The sequence below is a fragment of the Elephantulus edwardii genome, unplaced genomic scaffold (genome assembly GCF_000299155.1).
Source record: "Elephantulus edwardii isolate Elephantulus edwardi_28Jun2011 unplaced genomic scaffold, EleEdw1.0 scaffold00072, whole genome shotgun sequence".
NCBI classification, from domain to species: Eukaryota; Metazoa; Chordata; class Mammalia; order Macroscelidea; family Macroscelididae; genus Elephantulus; species Elephantulus edwardii.
Window position 1 is genome coordinate 11,194,962 of NW_006399822.1, and position 26,301 is coordinate 11,221,262.

Below are 26,301 nucleotides of genomic sequence, written 5' to 3' on the forward strand. Positions count from 1 at the left end.
ATTGAAAAACGAGGAACTCATGCAATATTATTCAAAATGGGTGACCCTGGAGGACATTATGCTGAGTGAAATATCTCAGTCACAAAAGGACAAATACGCATGGTGCCACTGTTGTAAAACAAGACTGACATTGGGGTTGGGGGGAGACTGAGAAAGATGGGTTCAATAATGTATACTGCACTGAAAAAGATGAGGGAGAAAACCGTTTAAAAGGGATATGTTATTAAGTATGTTTGTCATGACAGGAGTCCAGAGCGAAGGCTGCATAGTGGAGTGGATCTGGGGAAGGGTTTGTAAAACAATGAAAGAATTTTTGTTTTACTTTTCCAAGAGGGGGGTATACTAGCCGGGAGGGTTGGGAGGGGAGAAAAGTACAACAATGAAGGAATGGAAATCCAAAGTCTCTGTAAATTTTCATTGAAATTAATAGTAAATTAAAAAAAAAAAAGAATGAGGAATCTCAGGAAGGAAGGACACTAAGCTTAATAAAGCAGAAAATCAGCAGAAAAGAAGACCACTCACAAATTGATGAATTGACATGGGGCTGCAAGAGTGGACACAAACATGGCAGCAGTTGTGTGGGCGGCATGGGACAGGACAGTGTTTTGTTCTTTTGTCCATGTGATTCACCATAAATCAAGACTCAACATCTGCAGCACAGCTGTATAAAACAGCGTGTTTTTATGGGTTGACATAAAGAAGTGACTGATCATTAGATTTTCCTATATTCTCTCAAAATACAAATAAATTTGTTTTTGCTAGGGCTGTTCAGTCAATTCCAGTTCGTAGCGACATTCTGATGAGCAGATCAAGACTTTTTGGATCCTCAGCTGTCCTCTTACCTCTGCTGTGCTTAACCCCTACTGTGCCTGTCCATTTCCCTGAGGGTCTTACTGACTTTGCGCCTTTGTAAGCATGATGTCCTTTAACAAAGACTGTCCCCTTCTGACAAGATACCCACAGTATGTGAGGCCCGTGCTTCTGAGGAGCACCTTGGCTGCACTTCTTCCAGAATGAGTTTGTCTGTTCTTTTAGCGGTCCGTATTCTATTCGTTACTCTTTGCCAGCCCCACAGTGACAAGGCCATTACATTCACAGTCTTCAGCCTTGAAGGAAGACCCCCTTGACGTGACTAGGTGGTTTTCTGGTTCCAGCTTTGTGCATTGTGCAGTTGTCCCTCCATTTAGTTATGTTACTCAGCTGAGATCGAAAGTCTGTCATTCCTGAGCTGGCTTCTCCGCCCGGTCAGCCCGTGAGAATGGTGAGCGTGTTCCCACAGGCTCTGCAGAGTGACAGCTGAGCTTTGTGGTGACTGGGTGGACAGCGCACACCGGAGGCCCCACTCTCACAGCCAGGAGCGTGTTAACGTCTCCAGAGGGAATGACTGATGTTTCGAGTAGACTGAAGAATGGCCAATCTACCATTCACCTCTGCACTTGGGATGGTTTTGCTTTATTCACTTCCCTCAAGCTGTCTAGTCAGCTTTGTTTCAGCTGACGTATGTACCTGCCTGCCATCGATTGCCTAGAACAGTGTCTCCAGCTTTCTGTTGACGACCCATAATCCTGCATTTCACATTGTGACGCACCATGGGACATGGGCCTAAAATTGTGTACTCTGAAGAGTCCCAGGATGGAAGAGAATGAAATTAATTTATTCAGAGGCTCCTGGGATGGGACAGCAAAGGCCGCCTCAGCAAACAGTCTACATTTCTGAATGAAAAGCAACCGTAAGACCACTGGCCGATCAATTACAGGCAGACACAAAGACTCATTTTCTCTTACTTGAGCAATGGAGGGTGGGAATTCTTTTTGGTGGTCGGTGATGCAACGGGTAAAAATCTTCCATTTATTAAAGAGAAACTATGTTGTGGTTCCCAGATTGCCCAGCTGCGGTTAGCATCTATGAAAGCCATTTCCTGCAGGCGGTGAAAGGAAAGTTTTCTACTCTCTGTACCAGACTCCGTGGGAACACATATGTCTCCTTCTGAAATCCAGCACGTTGCTTTAGCAAAGTGACATCTTGCAGCTCAGACTTAAATTAACTCCTTCTTTTGATCATCCTTGTGCAGATAATTGCCTCCTGTGGACTCTTTAAATTTGAGAATGTGAGGGGTGGTGGGACGGGGAAACCCCAACTGGTGGTGATGCTGGCCCACTTTGGGAGGCCAAATCAAGTTGCCTTGGGGGTGTGGGGACAGGCTGGGATTTGAGCGTCGTTAAGTCACCCGTTGAGGTTGGCAGGATCGTGGCCCTGGATGACTGAGGGAGCAAAGGATGCTGTAGATGCCACCACGAGATGGTTTGGGCAGTTACAAGCTAGTGAGAGCACCAAGTCTAAAGAAATGATTGTCGTGGCCGCTCCAGGCTCACCTGGTGAAGGGACAAGATGGCATGTCCCTGTCCCTACTTGGACGTAACTCTGAGGGGCAGGACTCAGCTGTGTGGAGCCTCCAAGTTCTCCCCAGTTGGGATTAACATGCTTCTTAGTAGCAGTGAGAGAAGCTTGGGAGTGAGGGAGAGTGAGTTCACAAAATATGTCCTAGTCACCTCTTAGGATTCGTTTCAAGCCATGTGGCTGATGTGCTGCTCATTTCTAGAAAGACGTGGACAAGACAAGTTGGCAATGAGGTGGAACTGAAGAAGTGATCTGCTCGGACAGGGCACACGCCACTGGCCCCACACTAACCTGTTCAACCTGGGAAAAGTCTAGGACTTGAAAACTGATGTTGACATCCTCAGGCTTTTCCTGAGGAGTTAAGAGACCTGCCTAGGAGGAAAATGACAGCTCAGGTCCAAGAAAAAGCATAACACTGTCCACTTAAAACAGCTACCAGGGCCCTAATCAGCAGTTAGCCCATCGATCTTCCGCTCCCTAGGGAGAGGTGTGGGGTTTGCCCAGCCTGGTTTTCTGATGAGAGCTGGGGTGGAGGGTATAGATAGGTGGGTCCTACCTTCCCACCAAGGAAGGGGTCCACAAACCTTGTTGAGCAGGGCCAGGGAGAGAGGCACAGAGTTCTTGAGCTGGGCCGCTGCCCTGCCAGACCCCAGACCCCATACTGCCGCCTCTCCCTGCCACTGTGGCTGCAGCTGGGCCGGACGCCACGTGGAACCAGTGTCTGGAAAATAAGCCGTGGCCTCAGCTGAGCTTTCTGCAGAGAAACGACAGTGTCATCATGGGCTTTGCTAAAAGCTGTAGTTAATAATTCATTTGCAATTCTGCCTCAGAAATGAAAATAGTCTGTTTGTGTTGGTCAACTAATGATTCTCCCCAGCTGTGTCCGATCATATAAATTCCAGCAACAGCAGTTGGCACCTCGGGGAAAGCATCCTTCTCCCCACACAGGCGTAATCCTCGCTCCCATTAAACCCAGGGAAGTGCTGAGGCCTCCCGCACTCACTCTGCTGCTCTGAGATGGTGGTGTGGCCTCCCTTGTCCTGCTGGGGTTGGAAGGAAGTTGGTGGAGCAAAGGCAGGAAGGGATGAGATGAAAACACATAGGAGAGAGATGGAGGGAAAGTGAAATTCAGAAATATAATTTCCTAGACGTCTGGTGGGTAGTCAGAAAGGTTCTCTTTGCCCCTGATTTTATGTAATTTAGCCCTTGTAGGATGCTCTGCTGGTTTAGTGATGAGGGAGTTGTGCTGCCAACTCAAAGACAAGTGGTTCAAACCCACCAGCTGTTCTGCAGAAGAAAAATGGGCAGTATCATCCCACATGATTTCCAGCCTCTGAAAACCTGCTATGAATTGTTTCCAACTTGATAACAACGAGAGAGGTAGAGATACTAGTTTCACTGTTGATTATAACCCAGTCTAAGAACAAAATCCTAGCAAATGACCAATATGCAAACGTGTTAAAAAGCAAGGACTGAGGTAGGGATGGCCCAAACCATTGTGTTCTCAGTCGCCTCACACGTGTGAAAGATGGAAGAATTGATGCCCTTGGGTTATGTTGTTGGCAGAGACTTTTGAAGATGCCAGAGACGGCCGAAGAAGGAACAGCTCTGCCTTGCACTAAGTGCAACAGCTGTGCTGCTTAGAAGGGAGGATGGCAAGACTTTGTCTCATGTATTCAGGGCCTGTTTATCAGGAGGAGGACATCTGCTTGGTGAAGAAGAGGATCCTTTAAAAAGTGAAGATTGGGAGCTCTGGTGGCCTAGTGGCAAGAAGCTGCACTGCAATCCCAGAGGTGTGCTGTTCAAATCCATCAAATGCTCTGCTGGAGAAGGAGGGACAATCTCCTCCTGTACCAGTCAGATCCGATTTGACGGTACTCACACAAAAATAATAAAATAAAATTTTAAAAAAAGAAGTGAAGATCCTCCGTGAGCTGGATCGATCCAGTGGCCGCAGCGTGGGCTCAGGCGGAGCAGTGACCAGTGCAGGGCTGGTGCTGTTGTGTTGGACATAAGGTCACTGATTCAGATCTGACTCAACACCTAATAACAACATCCTAGGCCGTAAGTCTTTGCAGATTGAGTATCTACAGAGTATTTCCACATTGCCCAGACAGACCTGTGTGTTGAGCACTCTCCTGTCTGTTGGAGACCCTGAGCAGGTTCCCTCAGCCCTTTGCCTCTTCTGCACTTGCTGCTCTTGCATTGTTCTGACGTGGTTTTACAGCTGGATTGTTTGTCCTCAGATGTGGGCAGTACTGTATCAAGTGAGGCCTTGCAAATATGAAAGAAATTCCTTAGATACCATCCCCCACAGTACATACTAATTACAGATTAGTTCTAGAGGGAGATAAGGCACCTTTACAAATGAGTGCTCTGGAGATCTCCACCGGGATCAGGGACCAAGCTCAGCACTGAGAGGATGTAACATTATGTGCTTCCTGATAATGATGCAGTAAGAAATGCCCAGCCTCATCTATGTGGTATTCCTGGCCAAATGTTTAAATTGGATCTGTTCATAGGAAACAGAAAATCCAAAATGAGCAATATTCTGTAAGACAGCCAACGTGGACTCTTAAGAAATTGGCAGTGACATCAAAGACCCCAAAAAGGGGGGGAGCCCCAAGACAAATAATTGTGTTAAAGAAAACTAAAGAAACTTGCAAATGTGGTTCATGATGAAAGAGTCAAAGGACTCAACTGTCAAGGACATTTTTAGAGTGTTTAAGGAAATTTGAATATGGACTTTATGTTCGACATTGTTATTATAGGCATGTTAAATTCTCGAATTTGATGCAGTGTGGTGTATCCATATAAGAAAGTAGCCTAATATGTAGAAGTCACATGCTCAAATATTTAGAGGTGAAGTGGCAGGATGCTTTAAAATGGCACACCAAGTAAAAGAAGGGGAATGTGTATATAAGAAAAAGCAAATATGACAAAATGTTAATACAAGCAAACCTCGGACCAGTACAATAAAACAGCACAACAAAGCGAGTCAGATGACTTTTTCGTATCCCAGTACATGTATAAACTATGCTGATCCTTTGCCGCGTTTATTGTGCAATAGCATTTTGAAAATGTGAAACACATGACACTGACTAAGACGTCCCACAGAGACACACGTGAGCGCGTGCCGTTGGGCAGTGGTTCCAGCAGACCAACTTGACACAGGATTGTCACAGATCCCCCGTTTGTGGAAAGCACAATGTCTGAGAAGTGCTGTAAAGCAGGGTGTGCCTGCGATCGGGGAATCTTAAGTGAGAGGGTATTCAGATACCTTCAGCTTATGGTGGTTCTGTGTTTACAACGTCTACAGATTTGACATTTTTAAACTTCAACGTTGGGGAAATGCTCCCTCCTGGCCATCGTGGAATTTTTATGCTCATTTCCCATAGTCCTTCCAGGGTATTTCCTTAAGCTTATAAAAGAAAGTAGACGCCAGACTCCAGCTAAGAGGCTGATCAATGCTAGGGTCTTTGTCTCGTGTCACTGAGGCACATAAATACAATGAAGCCTTCTGCTAAATTGCCCACGTGATGGCACAGTTCTAAGATGCTCCTGTGAATCTGGGAAATGTACTTTTGGTTTAAAATTTAAAAGATGGGAATTTTTTAATTTCCTTTTTTTCTTGTGGATGAGGGGGGGAAATGGGCCTATAAATTCATTATTAGGGCTTTTTTAAAAAAAAAATCTTCTCTACTGGGGTATATTCACAATATAGTTCACCCACCCAAAGTATACAATTCCATATGTTTTAGTCCTTAGTCCTTGTTTTACTCTAAGAGTTGTATATACATCTATCACCACAATTTTAGAACATTTCACTACTATAAAAAGAAAGTGCCTATGAAAGGGAGCCATGCTGGTTCAACAGTTAAATGTTTAGATGCCAACCAAAAGGTGAGCAGTTCAAAACACTAAGCAGCTCTATGAAAAAACCCTAATGAGTAAAGATTGACTTTAAGTCAATTCTGTCTCGTATCAACCTCATAGGACAGAGTAGAACTGCCACTTAGGATTCATGGGGCTGTAAACCTTGCAGAAGCTGTGAAGCCCCAGTAGCCTAGCAGATGAATCTTTACAGAAGTGGACTGCCATGTCTTTCACACAATGAACACTTGATGCTTTCAAACCACTCACCTTAAGTAGGAGCCTCACATTTCATTATTGTGCCACGAGCCTAGAAAACCGTAAGGGGGCAGATCAGATCTCTGTCATGTGAAGTCGCTATGAATGGAAATTGGCTCAACACCTACCACCATAAGAGGAATGAACCTTGAAAACATGCCGAGGGAAAAAAAATTCCGCACAAAAGAAAGACCATTGCATGAACCCACTTAACAAGAAATATCAAGACAGCATTTGTTAGTGGTGATGGGGCACTAAAGGAAGGGGGGACATGCAGAATTACTGATAGAGGCCCCGAATTTCTGTTTGGTGGTCGGCATGATGGTGATGGTACAATGTAACGTGGGGTATGTAATTAATGCTACTGTTTTCCACCAGAGCTCTGATCACTTACTGGTAAAGAAGTGTGCTACCAATACAGAGGTACACAGTTTGAACCTACCAGCTGCTCTACCTGAAAAAGATGGGTAATTTCCCGCTGGAGGGTCAGCTATGAGTTGGTTCCAACTCTATAGTACATAACAGTTGTTCACATAGAAATGTTTCAAGTGGCAGACTTTGTTAGGCATATTTTATCACAATAAAATTTAAAGGGAGAAAAGCCTTACATGCCGTCCCTAACCTGCTCTGTCTCTGGTTCGCTTTTTCTGAACATCTCATGTAAATGGAATCCTGCTGTCATGCCCCTTCATGACTGGCTTGGTCCCACAAGGTGCCACTGCATCGGTTACAACTCGAAGTGACCCCACGTACAGATGAGCCACTGCCCCTCTTACCAACCCTCACGGTGGCTGCTGTGTGTGCTTTTGAGGTGTATCCACGTTGGAGCATGTCTCAGTACTTCATTTTTTTTTTATTGCTAAATAATATTCTATTATGTAGTTTATGTTGTTGCATTGAATGTAATTAGTCAGTTCCTCTGCTTCCTTTCCCAGTAGGCCGATGTAATGGTGAACAGCTCGGCCATTTGACTTTAATGCTTCTCATTTGCTTTAATGGTAAGCAGCAGATCCAGCTTTCAGCTTGAGCGTCTCTCTGAAATTTGTTGGAGGTGATGCACAGGTAGACATGCAGAGGGGGAAGTCAGCATGATGGGGTTTGCTTTCTGGGGAGCTGAAGCATGTTCCATCCGGTGACACCTCTCAGAAGCAGGAAAGGAATGAACGCTCGAATACCTTAAGGCTCACACACCCAACTGGTAATACAAGTCCTTTGACGTTTTTGTGCAGTGTTCTTTGACATTGTCAGTGTGAACCAAGCGTTACCCGTGCCTGCGTACTCCAAGGGCAGGTTACCAGGTGGCACAGTGTGAAAGTGCTAAAGAGCACACCTGCTCAGTGCTCAACCCCAGAACAGTCTGCAGTTTGAACCGTTCAGCTGCTGATTGATAGAAAGACATAAACAGTCTGCTTCGTCCCTCGGGAACTCCAGGGCCCAGCTCTGCTCTACCCCTTAGCATCACTGTGTGTCACGGTCCACTGGACCACAGTGGATGGGTACACTGAGTAGGCATGGCACAGTGCCTCTTCTTTCCTAACCCTCAACAAACTTGATGTGTTGTTAGGTGCTGTCGAGTCAAATACGACTCATAGTGACCCTTTGAAGAACAGACCTGAATCCTGTCCTATCCTGTGCCATCTTCGCCATCTCTGATACACTTGACCCACTGCTGCAGTTACCTTGTTAATCCAGCTCCTTGGGGGCCTTCATCTCTTTTGCTGACCCTCCACCCATTCTTCCATGATATCCTTTTCCAAGGAATAGCCTCTCTTAACAGTATATACGAACGATGAAGCTTTGCCATCTGTGGCTCCAAGAAGCACTCTGGCTGCACTTTTTTCCAAGACACATTTGTTCATTCTTTTGACAGTCCATGGGATATTCAGTTTTCCTCTCCACCACCATAACTCAAAGGTACCAATTCTTCTGTCATCCTTATTCATTGTCCAGCTCTCAGATGTATATAGCAAGTAACTGAAAAGAACATGGCCTGAACATGGCACCCGAGTCTTCAGACTGCTATTACTGCTCATCAGTATTTTGGGGAGGTCCCTCATAGCAGATGTGCCCAAAGCAGTATGTCTCCTTTTCTACTGACAGCTTGTACCAAGGGTGTTGAGTGTGGATTCAAGCAAGATGAAATCATTAATAGTTTCAATCCTTTTGCTATGTATCATGACGTTGCCTAATGGTAAGGACCTTTGTCTTCTTCATGTTAAGATACAATCCATATTGTATCAAACTTAGACCCTGAATGAACAGCAGTGTACCACCTTTGTGGCAGAAGGCCCAGCTCAGTGAAGACAGTTCTTCACAGATAAGAAGGACTTGGCCTTTCTCTTGGAATGTGCTGTTGATGAACTTGCCAGCAGGTCCATTAACACATCTCAGAGAATAAGTCCACATTGGTGTCACTGGGCATGTCCTGTTGAAGATGTGCCCTCAGTCACATCAGGAGATTTCAGCAAGAACTCTTCTCCTGCTTTACTGGTTCATGTTAGATCGTTTTCATCTGTCGTGGGAAGAGCTCTTCACATCAACAAGAACCCACATCAGCTAAAATAAGGACAGCTCTGTGCTTAGGATCTGTGGGAGGAAAGGTTGGAAGAGCTCTCTGAAATGCACTTGCACCACAAGTAGCCAGTTCTATTTCATACACAGGTTCTAACGATAGGAAGCCGCTGAAATCAAATCAGGCAAACTGAAGTGCCCTTCCTGCGTGGATGGGCATACGAGCAATAGAACCAAATAGCAAATAGTTTTCTATTTGTATTAAAAACTGTGAAGCCAGTTGTTTGGTTTTTTTTTCACCTCTCGCTGATAGATGCTACTTTTTTGCTGTTGTTGGCACTTTGTCCATTCAATGATAGGTTTAAGAGCCCTGACAATTTTGCAGTCTTGAGACGTTCAATGAAATCACTTGGAACTTCTCATCTTACTTCTGGTTTTCTGTTTCCCTGAGCTTCTGCCCCCCAGGCTGGTGTCAGGATAATATTTGGAAGTGGCTGGAGGTTAAAACAACTCCCTAACATACTTTCCCTTCTAGTCTCTTTCCTTGAGTTGGGTTTAGGGAAAATGACTTAGAGATTTACACAAGTGGGTTATGAAATTGGCATGAGAATTTAAGTTTTAGTTTTCATTCTTGTAGATTTCAGCAGACCTGAAAGTAAGCAGTGCTCCCCTGCAGACAGCACCCACCAGGGAGTTAGCATGAGCGCTCCTTCCACCGAGCTGCAGAAACGTCCACTCCTGCCTTGTAAACACATGGTGGATACGAGGGGACTGCCTTTCGCTGCCTAGGAACCTCTATTCTTGCATTTCGGTGGTTGTGCAAACATGAGACCAAAGAGGCCGGCCCGAGCCTGGTTCTGTATGTTGCAGCTCTGACGCAGGCACGGTGGTTCTGTGCATGTATGTATGTCTGGTCTAGCCCTTCGCTGGTCCACCATGGACATAAGCTTTCTGGCCTGTCAGTTCAGGCATAAGTGCTGGATTTTTTTGTTATGAGAAAAAGTCCACTTGAGTATGTCCTTTGTCACTATCGCAGAAATGCTGGTTACTGAAAATGTAATAATCCTGCACCCCTGGCCCGGCTTTGTGTTCCAATCTGAAGACAAGTCACAAATGACACAGGACAAGACACAGACCAGGAACCCGGCAGCATAGGGAAAACAATACAGAGAAAGAAGAATAAAAACAATTAGTAGTATCAGAAAGTGGAAAAATGGAAAGGATCTTTAAAGATTATCACCCTGCATCAAACCAGTGACAGTACACTGGGTGGCCAAACTGCTCTGGGCCCCCAGTTCCATCTGCAGTTTCTAGGAGGTTCTGTGTTGAATGAACACAGTGAACGAATGACTGTAAATTCCTTTCCAGACCCACCGTTCTGTTCTTATTGGTGCTGATCTTAAAGATCTTGGGGAAAGAAACTTTACCACACGCTGCAGTTCTTTCTCCAGGGCCCATTCGACCCTCTTCTTCATAAACAGCAGGATCAGGGCAACACTGAGCGTGGCCAGACAGAGAGGACTGCCACACAGAGCAGATCTGTTGGACGACTGCAAGTCCACGCTGATGGGGATGGACAGGGCCCACAAGTCACTCTAATATGGCATCTTGACGGTGCCTGGCCAGGGTGGAGTATAGCACTCAGCTGTCATGAAGTCGTAAGGAGAAACCGTAAGTTCCACTGAATTATTGGAAACTGAGTTCGGAAGGGAAAAGAGGACTTGTTATTTTGCCTCTTTGTTTTTTTTCTGTTGTCTTGGTTGGTATCTGGTCTTGTGCTAGGTCGTTTGGCCTAAAGGAGTTGAAGCATAAATTCTGAATGATGGACAGTTGAATGAAGTACTTAAAAAGGAGACATTCAGTGAGTGTCACAGACATGAGGCAGCACACAGCCGTGCTCCTCCTCGTGAAAGCTGCTGGTCCTCGCGGAAGGCTAAGATCAGCCTTCACATCAAGTCCCTGGAAATAAAATCAATCACCAAAGTAGTGTGACTTTCAGCGAGGGTGGAAGAGGTCTTGTTAGCAACACCATTGTGTTCTTCTAAACTTCTCTGAGTGTCACTTCCTGGTGGTCATCTGTACGTGGCAGGTGTATGGTGTGTCCACAGGGACTGTGACCTGCAGTCATGGATAAGTCCTCTCCTTCCTCAAAGCTCAGAAAGCTCAGGGCTGGCTGGGGACGGCCTGTCTCAGCAGACTTGTGACCCAGAAGAGGGAGATGGGTGGTTGTGTGAATGTGATGCTTGGAACGTGACAGCAGAGAAACCACCCCAGGGCTTCCAACCATGCTGTCAGGAGACAATCCCCATGCCTGTGGGGGGAGCCTGCTCTGAGGAGGACAAGTGTCTGTCACAGCACCTGTGCTGAAACAGACCGCTACCTCCCTGGGTTTTCTCCTGAAAACCTGATTGACGAACCTTTACGTCAGGAAATGAGGCCAAGCCGAGGTGGATGCGTGACTGTAAAAGCCTGGAAGCCCCTGTGATGGACACACAGCCGCCGGCCCCCGGGATGAGCCTCCTGCAGTATTTGCTGCTGCTGTACATGTTCACTCTGATTAACCTCAGATAAAAGACAGGTTATTTCACTTTGTTGTTGTTATGTGCCATCCAGTCCATGTTACTCTTAGCAGCCCCATAAAGAGCAGCGCGGAACCCTGCCCCACCCTGAGCCAGTCTCACTGACTTTGACACACCTAATACCATTAACCCAGTTACTGAATCAATCCATCTCATCTGGGGTCTTCCTCTCCGGCTCTGGCCCTCCACCCTTCCAAGCATGATGTCCTTCTCCAAGGACCAGTCCTTCCTAGCCATGTGCCCAAAGTATGTGAGATGGAGCTTCAAAATCTTTGCCTCCAGTGAACAGCTTATTTCACTTTCGACACTATCAAATTAGGGAATCATAAAGCATGTTAATGACTCAGTGAAAGCTGATTTGGAAGCTTCCCCCAGATGCATATTAGCAACTTACTGCTGGTGTTGAATAGAGAATAAAGCAAATGTAGTGGAGGGGAATAAGGGGGGGAACCTTCATGACAATACAATAAAATCATATTTTATATAGAATTCTCAAAATGATTTGTCAAGATAGTAGGGGGAAAAAGTAACTAAAAGATAGTAGGTGAGGCTGAGGGGAAACCAACAAAAAAACAACAATAGGTGAAGAATATTGAATATACCACGGCCTGCGAAAAGAACAGACAAATCTCTCTTGAAAGAAGTGCAGTTCACAAGCTTGGAAGCAAGAATGGCAAGACTACTTCTCACATATTTTGGCATGTTAAGAGGAAGGACTATCAACCCAGCAACAATAGAGTTCAACAGGGCAGCAAGCAACAAATGCTGGTGGAGTTATAGAGAGATGAGAACTCTTACTCATTGCTGGTAGGAATGTAAAATGGTACAACCATAGAAGATGGTCTGTCATGTCCTCAGAAAGTTGAAGATAGAAATACCATTTGACTCAGCAAATTGCACTAGTAGGGAATCAGGCCAAGATCTTGGCCTTCCGCGAGACCAGCAGCTTTCACGAGGAGGAGCACGGCTGTGTGCTGGCTCATGTCCCTGACACTCACTGAACGTCTCCTTTTCAAGTGCTTCATTCAACTGTCCATCATTCAGAATTTATGCTTCAACTCCTTTTTAGCCCAAACACCTAACATAAGACCAGGTGCCAACCAAGAAAACTGAGAAAAGTGAAGAGGCAAAATGAATGACAAGACCATTACCATTACTACCCTAAAGAAACCAGAGCTGCCACCCAGACACATGTATGCACACCGGTGTTTATTGCTGCATTATTCACAACAGCAAAGAGATGGAAGCAGCCCAAGTGCCAACCAGCAAATGAATGTGGATAGAAAAAAACTATGGTTAATTGACACCATGTAATAGTATGAGGAACTAATAAACCAAGGAACTAGTAAAATATTACACAACCTGGGTGACCCTGGAGGGCATTATGCTGAGTGAAATATCTGTCACAAAAGACAAATACTACATAGTGTCACTGTTACAAAACAGGACTGACATGGGGGTTGGAGGGTAACCGAGAGAAGAGGCGATAAATAATGAACACTCACTGGAACAGATGAAAGAAAGAAATGTTTGAAAGGAATATATGATTAGGCAATATCTGTATGACAGCAGTCCTTAATAAGAGGTACATAGAAAAGTGGACTTGAGGAGGGGAAGAAATTATGCAACAATGAATGATTTATTTTTTTAAAGTAAACTGGAGTGGGTAGGGAGGATAATGTGCAACAACAAATGCATGGAAATGCAACTTTTCTGTAACCTTTGGTTAAAATCACAAGGACTAGTCCCTGAGGGAGACCCCAATGAGATGACTTAACATGGTGACTACAACAGTGAGCTTAAACACAGTAATAACTGTGAAGCTGACGCAGGACTGGGCAGGGTTGGGTTTTGTTACACAAAGAGTCTCCGAGCTGGAGCCAGCTTGAAGGCCCCTCAGAGCAGCAGTCCTCAGCACTGTCACCTGAGGGGGAGAAATGTGCATACCAGTGGTGCCACTCAGATAAAATGGGGAGCCTGAGTCATTGTAGAGACCCCTACATGGTGTAAATGATTTGTACAGTGGTAATGAATTGTACTGCCAACCCCGAGGCATGTGGTTCAACTCCACCAGCTGCTCCTTGGAAGAGAGATGGGCAGTGTTCTCCCTTGTGATATACAGCCTCTGAAAACATAATGAGCTGGTTCCAACCGAATGACACATAGCAATAACTAGAGCTAATCAAAAGGTTAGTGGTTTAACCCTCCCCAGCAGTGCTAAGGAAGTATGACCTGGCAATCCCTTTCATAGAGATTACCACCAAGAAGACTCTATAAAGCTCAGTTCTGTTCTGTACCACATCGGGCCACCATGAGGCAGTACCTACACTATAGCAGTTGGTTTGGGTTTTGTTTGGGTTTGTTTGTTTGTTTAGAGGGTAGGGAGGGAGTCTTTTTGAGAACTGACTTGAGAATGAAAGTAGAAATGTGTCCTCCTTAGAAGCCCCCAGCTTGAAGGTGCTCTGGACACGGTTTACTCTACAAGGGTCTGATTCTCCTCTGCTGGTTGGTTCTGTGAGTTGACTTTCTTGAGTGCCTACTGTTTGCAGCTCTCCATTCACAGGTATGGAGAGATCCGAAGGTCCAGAACCTGTGCTATCCATACAGGATCAGACAGACATTATTATACTCCTGGGCATCGTAGGGTCCCCTTCAGACAGAACCCAAGACCAGGACTTGTTAGCTGTGGATAATGTGACTGGGGAGTAGTCTTTGAACACAGGAGTGAATGAGGCAGGAAAAGTGAGAGTGCCTTTACAGCCACGAGGACTGGATGCCAGCAGAGAGCTGGAGCAGCATTCACAGTCCCTCCAGGACTGCCCGCGTGGGGACAGGAAGCTGGATCGTTATCTGCCAGCTCTTTTCCCTGGCAGGGTGTCCACGTCACATCCAGCTAGTGCTCGCAGCATGCAGGTGGGGTCAGACAAGGTAGGCCCTGCAGCATTGAAAGAAGTAGAAAAACTCCAGGTGGTGTGTTTGGGGAATGTTGTCAGCAGTGAGTCAGCCAGCCCCAGGCTGTCCCGGTGCAGCTGCAGCGAAATTCCAGTCCCCAGGCTCTCAGCTGCTACACTAAAACCTGGGGTGAGAATGAAGAGAATAAACCACCACCACCACCACCGCAGCCACCACCCCCGCCGCCACCACCCCCACCGCCACCACCGAGAGGTAGTGGTTCCAGAGATGGGGAAGCCTCAGGGGAGAGGGGCGGGTTCACAACTGTGTGGCTAGAACACAGATTACAGGGAGAGATGTGACAAGAGAGGATCAAGAAGAATTTTGCAAGATAAAGTTAGACTTTTTGATAAGAGCAGTAACTCAGGAAAGAGACACTGAATCTGAAAGATAAAGCTTTACCTTTGAGAAAATTCACTGTGTTGACAGCATGTGGAAATCAAGACAGAGCAAATTGGTGAGGGGCAGAAGATAGGAATCAGGGAGTCCAGTTAAGAGAGACTGCTGAATCGCCTGTAACCACAGTAGTGCCTTTGAGTTGTGATGTGGGGAATAGTGCTGAATACCTCATGGGCTGCCAAAAGAACAAACAGGTCTGTCTTAGGTGAAGTGCAAACAGGGTGCTCCTCAGAGCCAAGGGTGGTAAACCTTCATCTCATGTAGTTCAGGCCTTGGAAAAAGACATCATGCTAGAAAAGCTGGAGGAACAGAAAGAGCAGAAACCCTCAGCAAGGCAACACAGCCAGCCAGCCAGCCAGCCAGGGCTGTGAGTTGGAAGAGAGTCATAGCTGACCCTCCAGCATGTTTTCAGAGGCTGTAAATCGAGTGGGAGGAGACTGCCCATTTGTCTCCCTTGGGTGGGCAGCGCAGCTCCTTGCCCACTAGGCCACCAGAGCTTCCTGTTTGGTACAGTGACTAACAGTAGACTTGAGCATGTCAGAGTTGCCAAGGACGGCGCAGGATAGGGCAAGGTTCAGATCTGTCTCGTTCATAGGGTTACTAGGAATCATAGTAGACCCAGTGGCACCCACAAAATGACGAAGAGAGCTCTGGTGGATAAGGTTTACTGTCAACCAAGAGGCAGGAGGTTCGAATCCATCAGCTGCTCTGCAGGAGAAAAACGGACCATCTCCTCTCGTGCTGTTTACAGCCTCTAAAGCCACTAGAAGGTCAGCTATGAGTCAATTCCGAATACGGCATTTAATTTTTTTTTTTTATTATTTTTGTGTGCGTGTACCGTCAAATCAGATCAGACTGGTACAGGAGGAGATTGTCCCTCCTTCCCCGGCAGAGCATCTGGTGGATTCGAACTGTGCGCCTCTGGGATTGTAGTCGAATACGGCATTTAACAGCATGGCAGTTAGGGTAACAAGGGGAGATGTGAATAGATTCAAGGCTTATGATGTTTCCCTAACTTCTGGGAAGTAGTACTGTGCATAGAGCCTGATGGAGCAATCAACTGGAAAGAAGTTTTAGAGACTGTCGATTGAAAGTTCGTAGGGAGCTATGTGAGGTCTTCACTTTAGGAGGAAGGAAAGTTGTCTCAGAAACCCCCTGAGGCCCCTTCTCAGCTTAGAGAGAGCTTAGTGCTCGCCCGGGGAGCCCAGGGACGCCTGGACGCTTGTTCTGCTGTAGTGAGTTGACCTTTGTTGTGTTTCTTAACCTCTCTGAACTTGGTCTATTTGTCTAATGCAAAAATGAGGTGGAGAATCCTGGCCTTAATCACAGCATGGGGTGTGATGGGAACAACAGGGACAGTAAACAGCCTCTGCCTGCCCTCAAGGGTGCTTAGGGCAAGAGTCAGCCCCCAGAACCCCATGTCGGTGTGGATGCGGCCCGCTGGTTCACCCCAGAGCAGAAGCAGGGACACTGAGGAGCAGGAAGGAGACTTTCAGGATGGATCAGGGTGACACAGCATCTCTGCCAAGACTCCCTTCCAACTCCAAGACCCGGTGTCCTGAGACTGGTGAGGAAATGGACGGTAAACAAACACTCAGAGAACTAGTGTCGTAGGCAGATATATTATTAATGTCATCATGAGATCTTGTGATAGGAATACAGTTCTTGATCTAACTCTCACGCTTTGAAGCTGAAAAGGTCCTGCTTCCTACAGGCTAACAACTAACATGTTTTTGTTGCTTAAAGAAACAGAAATCAATGTTCCTTTCATAGTTCCTCCCTTAATTTACCCATTGCATTTTGGTTTTCAAAATCTCTCCTGTCTTGAACATGGACAAAAGCCTGGCAGAACAGGGCTGTTGGCACATGGGGTGTCCCACCATCCACAATCACGGCTCCAGAAAGCAAAGTGCAGGCCGCATTCCTACTTACTAAGGGAGGAATGTCCTCCACCTCCTGGGAAAATCCAGGCCCTGACTCACAGGAGGCGAGAGCACACAGGTTTAGAGTTCTTCCCAAATGTTGTGCCTTCTTGCTCATGAATACTGGGAACTGGTCCTCTGTCTTGTAGAGTCCCCCAGGGCTTTTGTGCACAGAGATGGAGGTGATTCAGAGAGGCTCCTAGTCATTGTACCCCTGCCCTGTGGCAGCCAGTTTTCATGGCAGATACACTCTGACCCTTGAGTGTTAGCATATTCATTTTGTAGGTTAGAAAACCTATGCACATGCCTTAAAATCACTAGCCTCAGGGGAGCTCTGGTGGCCTAGTGGCAAGAAGCTGTACTGTAATCCCAGAGGTGCACGGTTCGAATCCACCAGCTGCTCTGCCGGGGAAGGAGGGACAATCTCCTCCTGTACCTCTCCTCCTGTACCAGTCAGATCTGATTTGACGGTACACACAAATAATTAAAAAAAAAAATCACTAGCCTGGCATCACGTCCTAAGAGCTGGAATTTGAACCACAGCACATGATTCCAAAGCCACCCTCCTCCCCCGTTTCAGGTGGAGGCTGTCACACAGACCACACAGATGTCTTGTCAGCAAAGGTAGGATTTCTGTCTCCAGTTCATGAGAGCAGTCAGAGATGTCAAACTGAAGTCACGCTGACCTCTGGGCTGCTTTCTGCACATGAGGAGGAAACAGCCTGCATGCCGACATGGCTCCCATTACGATGAACAGCTCCAGCCCAGAAGCCCGTATCAGGAGGTATTCACCAAGCACTTCCTAGTTTTTACATATGTCTTCACATTTTCTCTCTCCTTAGGTTAAAGAGACCAAGTGGCATGAGCAGCCTCCTGGGGAAAATCGGAGCCAAGAAGCAGAAAATGAGCACCCTTGAGAAATCCAAGTTAGATTGGGAGAGTTTCAAGGAGGAAGAAGGAATCGGGGAGGAGCTGGCCATCCATAATCGAGGGAAAGAAGGGTAAGTGGGAGATCGTATTCTTTGGAAAATCCTAAGGACCCCAGAATTATCTGTTGTGAACTGCTCAGTCTAAGTGATGGGATCTCTTCATGTTCACATGGTGCCTGGCTTGTCCACAGAAGGCTGTGAGGCAGACCCTGGGGAGAGAGCCCCTGACGTGCAGGGGAGCAAGGACATGCACACTCAGAGGACGCTGGAGCATGTCAAGCCAAGCGTGCTGTTTTAGCTCCAGTAAGCTGTAATCACCTGGGCTGTTCTCAGGGTGGGGTTTGGCTCACTCCATTGGCCTTGGCCTGACCCCGATCACGGGGCCTTCTCAGAAGCCAGGCTAGCTCCACTGCTTTCAAAGTAAAGCTGCCACGGGGTCTGGATGGTATCCACGTCACAGTGACCCAGGGCACTTCACTCTTATTAACAAGCCTTTGTGGCAGGTCATTGCATGTACCAGCTTCCTCTTCAACTTGTAATTCAGAGAGAATGTCCAGAAAATAGGAAACCAAGCCTGCTTTCATCAAGTTGATTCCAGTTCTATCTAACCCTGTGGGGCAGATAACACTAATCAGTTCTGTGGGGCTGTACGTCTTCCTAGAAGCAGACTGTCCCATCTTTCTCATATGGAGTGGTTAGTGGGTTCAAACTGCCAACCTTCTGATTGGCAGCCAGATGCCACCAGAATTCCCAAAGAGAATGTAAGAAAACCATGTATTAAAGTTAGGAGAGAAGTATCATGTCTTATTTGTCTTCCGGTGATTGATAATAAAATACAGAAAGAAAGGCATTAGATGGAGTACTTCAGTGACCTCAGAGGGAGCTAAGGAGCAAGTACATTGCTGAAGGGGGTTCACAGTCGCTCCCAACCCCCAGGCAACTGTATACTTCCCCTCACCACGAAGGGTTTTCTAGGGCTCAGTTCCTTCACTGGTGAAAGTGGGACAGTGATACTACTTCACCCTCATTGGATGGTTGTGAATCATGAGATGATCTATATGATGTATGTAAGTAGATATAACAAGCCAGAATGTTTCTTAGAAGCAGGGATGGTACGACTTCATCTCATGTACTTTGGACATTTTCTCGGGAAGGACCAGACCTTGGCAAGGACATCATGCTGGGTAAGGTCGAGGCTTAGCACAAAAGAAGACTCGGGATGAGATGGATTGTCACAGTGGCTGCAGCGGAGAGCTTGGCGCCCGCAGCCTATGAAGAAGGCCTAGAATCGGGCAGGGTTCATTCTGTTCTGTACAGGATGCCTGTGAATTGGACCTAACTCCAGCGCACCTAAAACAGCAGTGTGTTCAGTACACATGAAATAACGTGTAAAGCTCTTCCCAGGGTGCCCGTCACAGAAAGCATGAGCTAAATGGAAGTCAGCCAGGTTACTAACAGCAGTATAACAAAGATAGGTTCGGTATGAGTTTTGGCATCACGTTTCTGACTTGGGCTTCAGGAGTGTTGGAAGCTGACCACAGGTTTATAAAGATGTTAAGATGACTATATGAACTTTTCTAACCACCAGACTTGTAGGTGCGTTGTCAGGTAGAATACCCCAGACAGGCGGAAGTGGAAGTAGGTGGTGTTCTAGGGCCGGCCCAGCACAGTGTGCAGGCAGGATGTCGGGCTTCCCATTTCATGAATAGCTCTAGTATCTGTCAACCAAGGACCAAGGCAGCAGAGGTGCAGGCCACGTGTAACCTATTACTGCTTCTCTGGTGTTAACGATGTGGGCTGGACATTTGCTCTGTTCTAGTTACTACAGGTCTTGTAAAGTCAGGAGAGATGCAGCTACAGATGGGAGCAGAGCTAATAAACTGGAGAGTGGAAGAGAAAAGTAGATTAGGAAGGACATCTGCCCACTGAGGCTCTCTTCAGGCAATGGGACAGGGTGTGTCTGGGTCAGGGAGTGACTGCTGGGATGGAGCTCACCTGCCCTGCTGCGCCTCTTTCAGCCTCAGGTTGCTTCCCCTGCTGCATGTGCCTGCTGATCTCACAGCGTTTGGCTTGTACAGCTCTGATGACCTAGGCCCCTCCTTCCCTCCTCTCCCCACCCCTCTTTTCTCTCCACCCCCTCCTCTCCTCTCCATCCTCCCCTCCCCTCCCCTCCCTTCCCCTCTCCTTTCCTCTCTTCTTTTCTCCCCACCCTGTCTTCTCCTCTCCCCTGTTGTGCAGGACTGCCCTGCCCCACTCATTCTCTTTCCCAGCCCCTGCAGGAGGGTTAAATGCACCCAGCACCCCATCCAGTGAAGTAGCTCTGTTTCTCTCCTTGACTCAGCATGGGGACCTTCTCTAAAATTCAGGTGACAGGGCCTTCCACCCCCACTCCTGTGTGGATCTACTGAGTTGAGAGTCTAGGTCGGTGGTCACATGTCCCTGAATCATGTCTCAGTTATTATGGTGCACAGTGGGACCCAGAGTCACTCCACCACAGCCTCAGAGAACAGCTCCCAATCCGGTGAACCAAACCAGTGACGTCTGAGGAGAGACAAGTCCGCCCCTGGATTCTCTTACAGAGATGCTCAGAGAGAGCAGAGAGGGGTCATGTGGAGATGCCCTGGGGACAGAGGTGACAAATAATAACAAGGAGGTAGAAAGGCCTCCGCTCACTTCCTGCTCCACACTTGGAAGTGCCAAGGGTGTGGTCTAGGCCCTTCTGGAAAGCTCAGTGCTTCCTTGCCTTTAAATACCCTCCCGATGCCATCCTGCTCCCCATCAGGGATGTCTTCCACAGTGGTGGCATCTCACTGCAGTCTCCCTGACTAGGACACCTTCCTCTCTGGGTTGTACAACTTGGTGGGTCCCAGGGCTGGGCCTTGGGCATCTGTCTCTCCTCTTCCTGATCTCTTGCCCAGGGTCTTAGAAGACTTAAAAAAATTCTTGCATAATGAATTGATCTCTCTGCTGGCTGCCCATCCATCCTGAGCCTCTGAACGACCCTCTCTTACGTAGCTCTAAGCAGGAAATCTTTCTCAGCCACAGTGCTCGGTGCCTCTGCCCCCTTGGCTTCTGATCAGCAAAGACTGTTGTTACCTTATGTTCCAAGGCCTCCTGGGCTGGTTTCATCCAGGCTTTGTCTGTCACGAGCACTAAGCTGAGTACCATCCAACAATGAACTGCTTCTTTGTCTAGGGTTAAATTAACCATCCATGAAAGAAGGGTACAGCATTTACACTCAGTGTGGAGAAGCCCACCCAGCCAGTCAGTTATGTAGCTGATGGGCCTGCCTGCACTAAAGTCGTTTCTGTTGGGGGAGACCCTTCTGATCTCTGCACCTGAGCATTTGCCCTCACTTTCCTATCTGACCCTGAAGCCCAGTCCCTGAGTTTCTTCATCAGCAGGACGCCTTCTCAGCAGTGCTGAGTGCAGGCTTTGGGGACACAGTCAATATACTGAAAATAAAAAGTATACATGCTCCTGTCAAGGTTAAGGTCATGGAGCTCTGAGATTACATATCAGGTCTTTTTTGTTTGTGGAGCTACCAGAGAAAATTGTCTTCTTTCTGTGAAGAATCCATCCCCTTGAGCCGAGTCAGTCGTTCTGCCCAGCGCAGCCAGGTGATGTGGAGAAGAAATGTAATTAAAGTCTTAAAATCACTGTCCTCTCAGCCTGGCCCACCAGTGTCTGCAAGTTAGATGCTGTCCCGGCAGGGGTGGGCAGGTCAGTGCTGTGGGGGGATCACTTCCTTCAGCTGCATTTCCCCTGCCAGGGAGGATGCCTCTCACTATCCTTCACAAGGATCGATGATTGGAGCCTTGTTCCTGCCGCCATTGCTTGTGGCTTCGTGAGTGTTGGGAACCGAGCTCTGTCCCTTCTGGTCATCTGTGCTCAGGTGCCTGGATGCTGGCTCTGCTCCATGCAGGGTCCACTCCAGTGGCCTCAGCTGTGGGCACCACTTCAGACCCCTTCATCTCCCAGCTGGGCCCTTTTGCAGGCCTCTTGTCAGGCTGGCCATGTGACGGTGCTTTAGGGTGTCCCCACACCCAAGACCCCCCTCTCACCCCTCCAAAGGTGGACGTTCTTCTCCTAGACAGTAGGGGCTGTCCACTACTGTCCCTGTCATCCCTGTACATGTCCCCATTAGTGGTTAGTATCTTCTCTCTTTCTCTGTGTTTTTTGTGTCTCCCTCCTCATTAGCCTACATAAAAAGAAAATTAGCAGCAGGAAAGTAATTTGGGTTGAAAGATCAAAAAGATGTCAGAGCCCGTTGTGTCTAACCTGGTTTTGAAAGGAAAGTGAGAAAATCCCCTAGGTTCTCAGCACTGTGGGCTCATATTGTTAACCTCAGCCTAGAGGAGCTGTGGTTAGAACTGGGCCACAAGGGGTGGGGGGTGGGGGTGCTTAGCCAGAACCAGGCTGCATCCTGGAGTGCCTGACCCCCGAGTTCCAGATGGGAACAAGAGCCACAGAGGCATGATCCCCAGTGCACTGTTAGGAGACAGTGCCCAGGACCGTAACCCCCTGGCCGCAGCTGGAGGTGGCCTCCCACGCTGCCCGCCCCCTGGGCCATCCGGGCAGAAAGGCAGCGGTGGCCCAAGGGGAAGCGGAAACCCTCGCACCCTCCCACACAGCTGTTGGCGGTTTTATTGTTTACAAAGCACTTCCCCCCCTCTTTTCCTCTGGTGACCATGGTGTGTTGTGATTTTTATTTCCATTTTATAGAGAAATGTAAGCCCAGATTTGCTCTGAGAGAAGCTAGAGAGGCAGGTGGAAGCCGGACCTCCACCCCTCACCCAGTCCCTGAGGTGGGGGTTCCCTGAGGTGGGAGCCCTGCTCAGGGTCCACTCTGGGCCGGCACCACGGCTGCACAGGGATCAGGGACTGGAATAGAGCAGCTGCCCTCGAGAACGTTCGTGCTTTCTGCACCTGTGCCCTTGTGCCCACCGAGGCCTTCCCACCCCTCCGCCACCCCGCTGGCCTACACCCACCTCCTTCATACCAGCATCACCCTGGTCTCAGCTCTGGTCCTGAGTCAGTGGGACAGGGCTTCCCAGGACCTGCAGGGAGCATCCTCATGAGAGTGTCACTTCCTCTTCTTTAAAGGAGGGTCGAGAGGGCCAAGTCCATCCTCCCTAGCCCCTTTTTCCAGGTGGCACTGAGACAGGCCCTCTATGCGTCCACACCCACAGTGCAGCAACAGACACACTTGTGTATGGGTCACCATTGTGCATTGGCGGGGGGGTGAGCCCACACTTTCTGTCAGAACTCTGACCCTCCAGCTGACCTCTCCAGGGTGGCTGGGCTGGGACAAAGGAGCAGGAGGGATTGGAAGTGGGTTTGTTCTGCCATGTGTTTGTCCTTGTCCACTCCGGTCTCCCTGGAACCCACAGTGGCCCCAGCTGTGCTGTCTGTGGGAAGATGAAGGGAGGGTGCTTGCTGTGTCTTTGAGTGGCTTTCAGAGCCCCTTCTGCACAGAGTTCCTCTGGGGGCTCCAGCGGCGGCTGTGCAGGCTCAGAGGACAGTTTCGTGACCACTGGCTCAGGGCCTCAGCTGTGTAGGTGCCACTCCCACCTCGGCCCCCACACTCTCGTTGACCAGTTAGTGTGAAAGGTGAGGAGGATCAAATGGGAGCCCTCAGCACCCAGCACCAGCCACCCCACCTTTTTAGGCCTTTCCACCAGTCACTGTGGACCCTCAAGGTCAAATTCACAATCACCTTTGGTGCGTGGGCAAGTTCAGGCCGTAACACCATGGAAAAAATAATTGGAAAGGGTCCATCACAGACAAGCAGGAGGTCCCCTCTTAAAGCTGAGTCAAACTAACAGTCGCAGCTGAACCCACAGGAGTGAGAGGCCTTCCTCATTCAGGGCTCAGAATCAGTTCAGGCCCATTGAGACCTCCGCTGAGTATCTTTCCACCCAGAGACTCTGGGTCTCAAGATTGGTGAGAGCCCCTGTGAGCCTCCACATTACCTGGGGATCTCATTAAATGGTGGACTCAGATTCATGGGTTTCTGGGTGGAAAGTCATGCCCTCAGCTCCAGCTTAGCAGAAAGGAGTTGTGCTGCCAACCCAAAGGCACATGGTTCAAATCCACCAGCTGCTCCATGAGAGAAGGATGGGCAGTCTCCTCCTGTGTGATTTACTGCCTCTGAAAACTTCCAACTCCGTACTACACAACAGCAGAGGCGCAGAGGCTTCCATATGTTCTGCACTTGTCACATAGGGCCAGGGTCCCCTCTCCAGCTCCCCTCTCCACCTTCAGAGGACTGCCAAACGCAATCCTGGATCCCAGAGAAAACTGAAGTCAGAGAAACAATAGTTAATGAACTGGGACCTACTTCTCCCAAAATCCAGTTGTCTGGCATCAGATTTCACTAAGTGCCCTGTATTTTTCCCAGGTGACTGTGACAACCCCTACCCCGAGGGTGTCTGGCCTCTCACCAATGGTGCTGACACAGCCACCTCTCCACCCCTGGGCTTATGTGTCAGGAGAGCTGGTCTCTGGGATCACATGATGAATCCAGGGCCCCAGGGTAGCTGGCCTCTACAACAGTGGCGATAAACATTTGCTTTTGTCACTACTGTCCGAGGTCTTACACACACATTTTGTGCTGCATTTTGTGGTTACAGCAGCCCTTCAGAGAAGGGGCTTACCCCTCCCCACCTTTTTTTTAAACAAAATTGAGGATTTACAGCATTATGTGGTTTTTTCCCAGGACTTGGAGCCTCTGACCTCAGAGATCCTTCTCGTTAGTGACCGAGGGTAGAGGGCTTGGCCAGGACTTCTCAGGGGGCCTGAGGAGAGAAAGCGAAGTTCACCCTCCAGAGGCCCAGAGGTCCTGAGCCTCCTTAGTGGGCCGACTGTGCCACAAGACAGAAATCATTGCAGACTCAATTATGACTTCCACCTTCAGTGGTAATTCCACTCTCTCAGTAGATCAATTAGCAGCAGAGCTCCCCCTCCCCCAGGCAAATCGCAGGACCCGTTATAGCATGAAGGTGCATTAGGATGCAGCTATGTCTCATCAAGCAGCCAGCTGGTCCCTGGCAGTGGGCCTGCCTGCCTCCCATCTGAGAGGCCGGTGTGTGCTCACGCGCCCAGCTCAGGGAGCCTGGACACCTGGCCTTTAAGGACCTCTGGTGCAGAGCAAGGGCGTGCCCTCAGGGGCAGTGAGGACAGGCCCCTCTGCCATCCAGCAGAGAGGAGCAGGCGAGGAACCAAAATGTAGTCAGCTTACAGCTTTATCTCCAAGTAGTCCCCAGCTTAGGACGGGGCTCCATCCGATGGCACTGCCATGGGTCGGTTCTGATAGAAGTCAAATACTGCTTTTTATTTTTTCATTTTTATTATCCATATCTATAAATCCCATCCTTACTTCTCTTTGGGGTTTGAATGCTACATAGAAACATACTGGTATTTTAGTATGTATGTGCATATGTATCACTAACAATAAGATATAAAAACCAAAAAAGCCAGTTGGTGATAACTTGACTATGTCCATAGGCGGGGACTTCTCTGTCACGGCCACAAAACGTAGGTGATGTAAGTTGGCAATGCAACTCCTGACACTAAGGCCCCAGAGCTTGCTAAGTACGTCGTCGTCTTTGTCGTCATATGTCAAGTTGGAACCAGCCGATAGCTGACCTTCCAGCGGGTTCTCAGAGTCATTTAATGGCACGGAAGGAGACCGCTCATCCTTCTTCCATGGAGCGTCTGATAGATTCAAACTGTGTGTCTTTGGGATTGCAGTGCAGCTTCTTACCACGAGGCCACCAGAACTTTGTAGTCAGTTGTATTTCTTGTTATAAAATAGTAATGACTGCATGTAAAACCAGTAGGACTTCTAAACTTTCACTCAAGCTTTTTAAAAAAATATTTTATAAAAAGTGTCACTGGCAGTGGGAGGGGAAGTGTGGCCTGTGAGCGGTTTGTATGTTTCCAGAAGAGTCTCGGACAGCACTGTGGGCAGCAGCCGTGTTCGTCTGTCAAGATTGCTGTAACCCAGTGGGCCAGGCCACACAGGAGAGGCTGCTTCCGGGCTTCCACAGATTCTTCTTCTCTTCCTCCAGGTACATTGAACGGAAAGCTTTCCTAGACCGAGTGGATCACAGGCAGTTTGAAATTGAGCGAGATCTCAGGCTGAGCAAGATGAAGCCCTGACATGATGGTGGAAGACCAGTCGCCGCACAATCCTGCTGACAATGTGACGTGTTCGGCCTTTCGCACCCAGGTTCCCCAGCAAGCTCCTTTTTCTACATCATTGTTCTGCCCATTTCTCCTGTGGTTTCATTCATTTTTACTTTTAAAAGTTTGTCCTAAAAAAAAGGAAATAAAAATTGACCGTGTAAGAAACTGGGGAATGTGGTGGCCTGCCCCGTCCATTCCACCACGGGGTTCCAGGCCAATCACTGTCTGCCTGGGGGTGGTGTCTTGCCAGCTGTAGTGACTGTAGATGACCAGACTGGATATGCATTT

At 48.1% G+C, this 26,301-nt stretch overlaps 1 protein-coding gene across 1 annotated transcript in view; it reads left to right on the plus strand.

Annotated features, from left to right (window-relative positions):
* The window catches only part of CFDP1 (craniofacial development protein 1), a 107,595-nt gene extending 81,609 nt beyond the window's left edge, over nt 1-25,986 (plus strand). Inside the window, exons 6-7 of the mRNA XM_006888832.1 lie at nt 17,734-17,892; nt 25,896-25,986. Coding sequence (XP_006888894.1) covers nt 17,734-17,892; nt 25,896-25,986 — 250 coding nt within the window. The remainder of the gene's footprint in view (nt 1-17,733; nt 17,893-25,895) is intronic.
* The last annotated feature ends 315 nt before the right edge of the window (nt 25,987-26,301 follow it).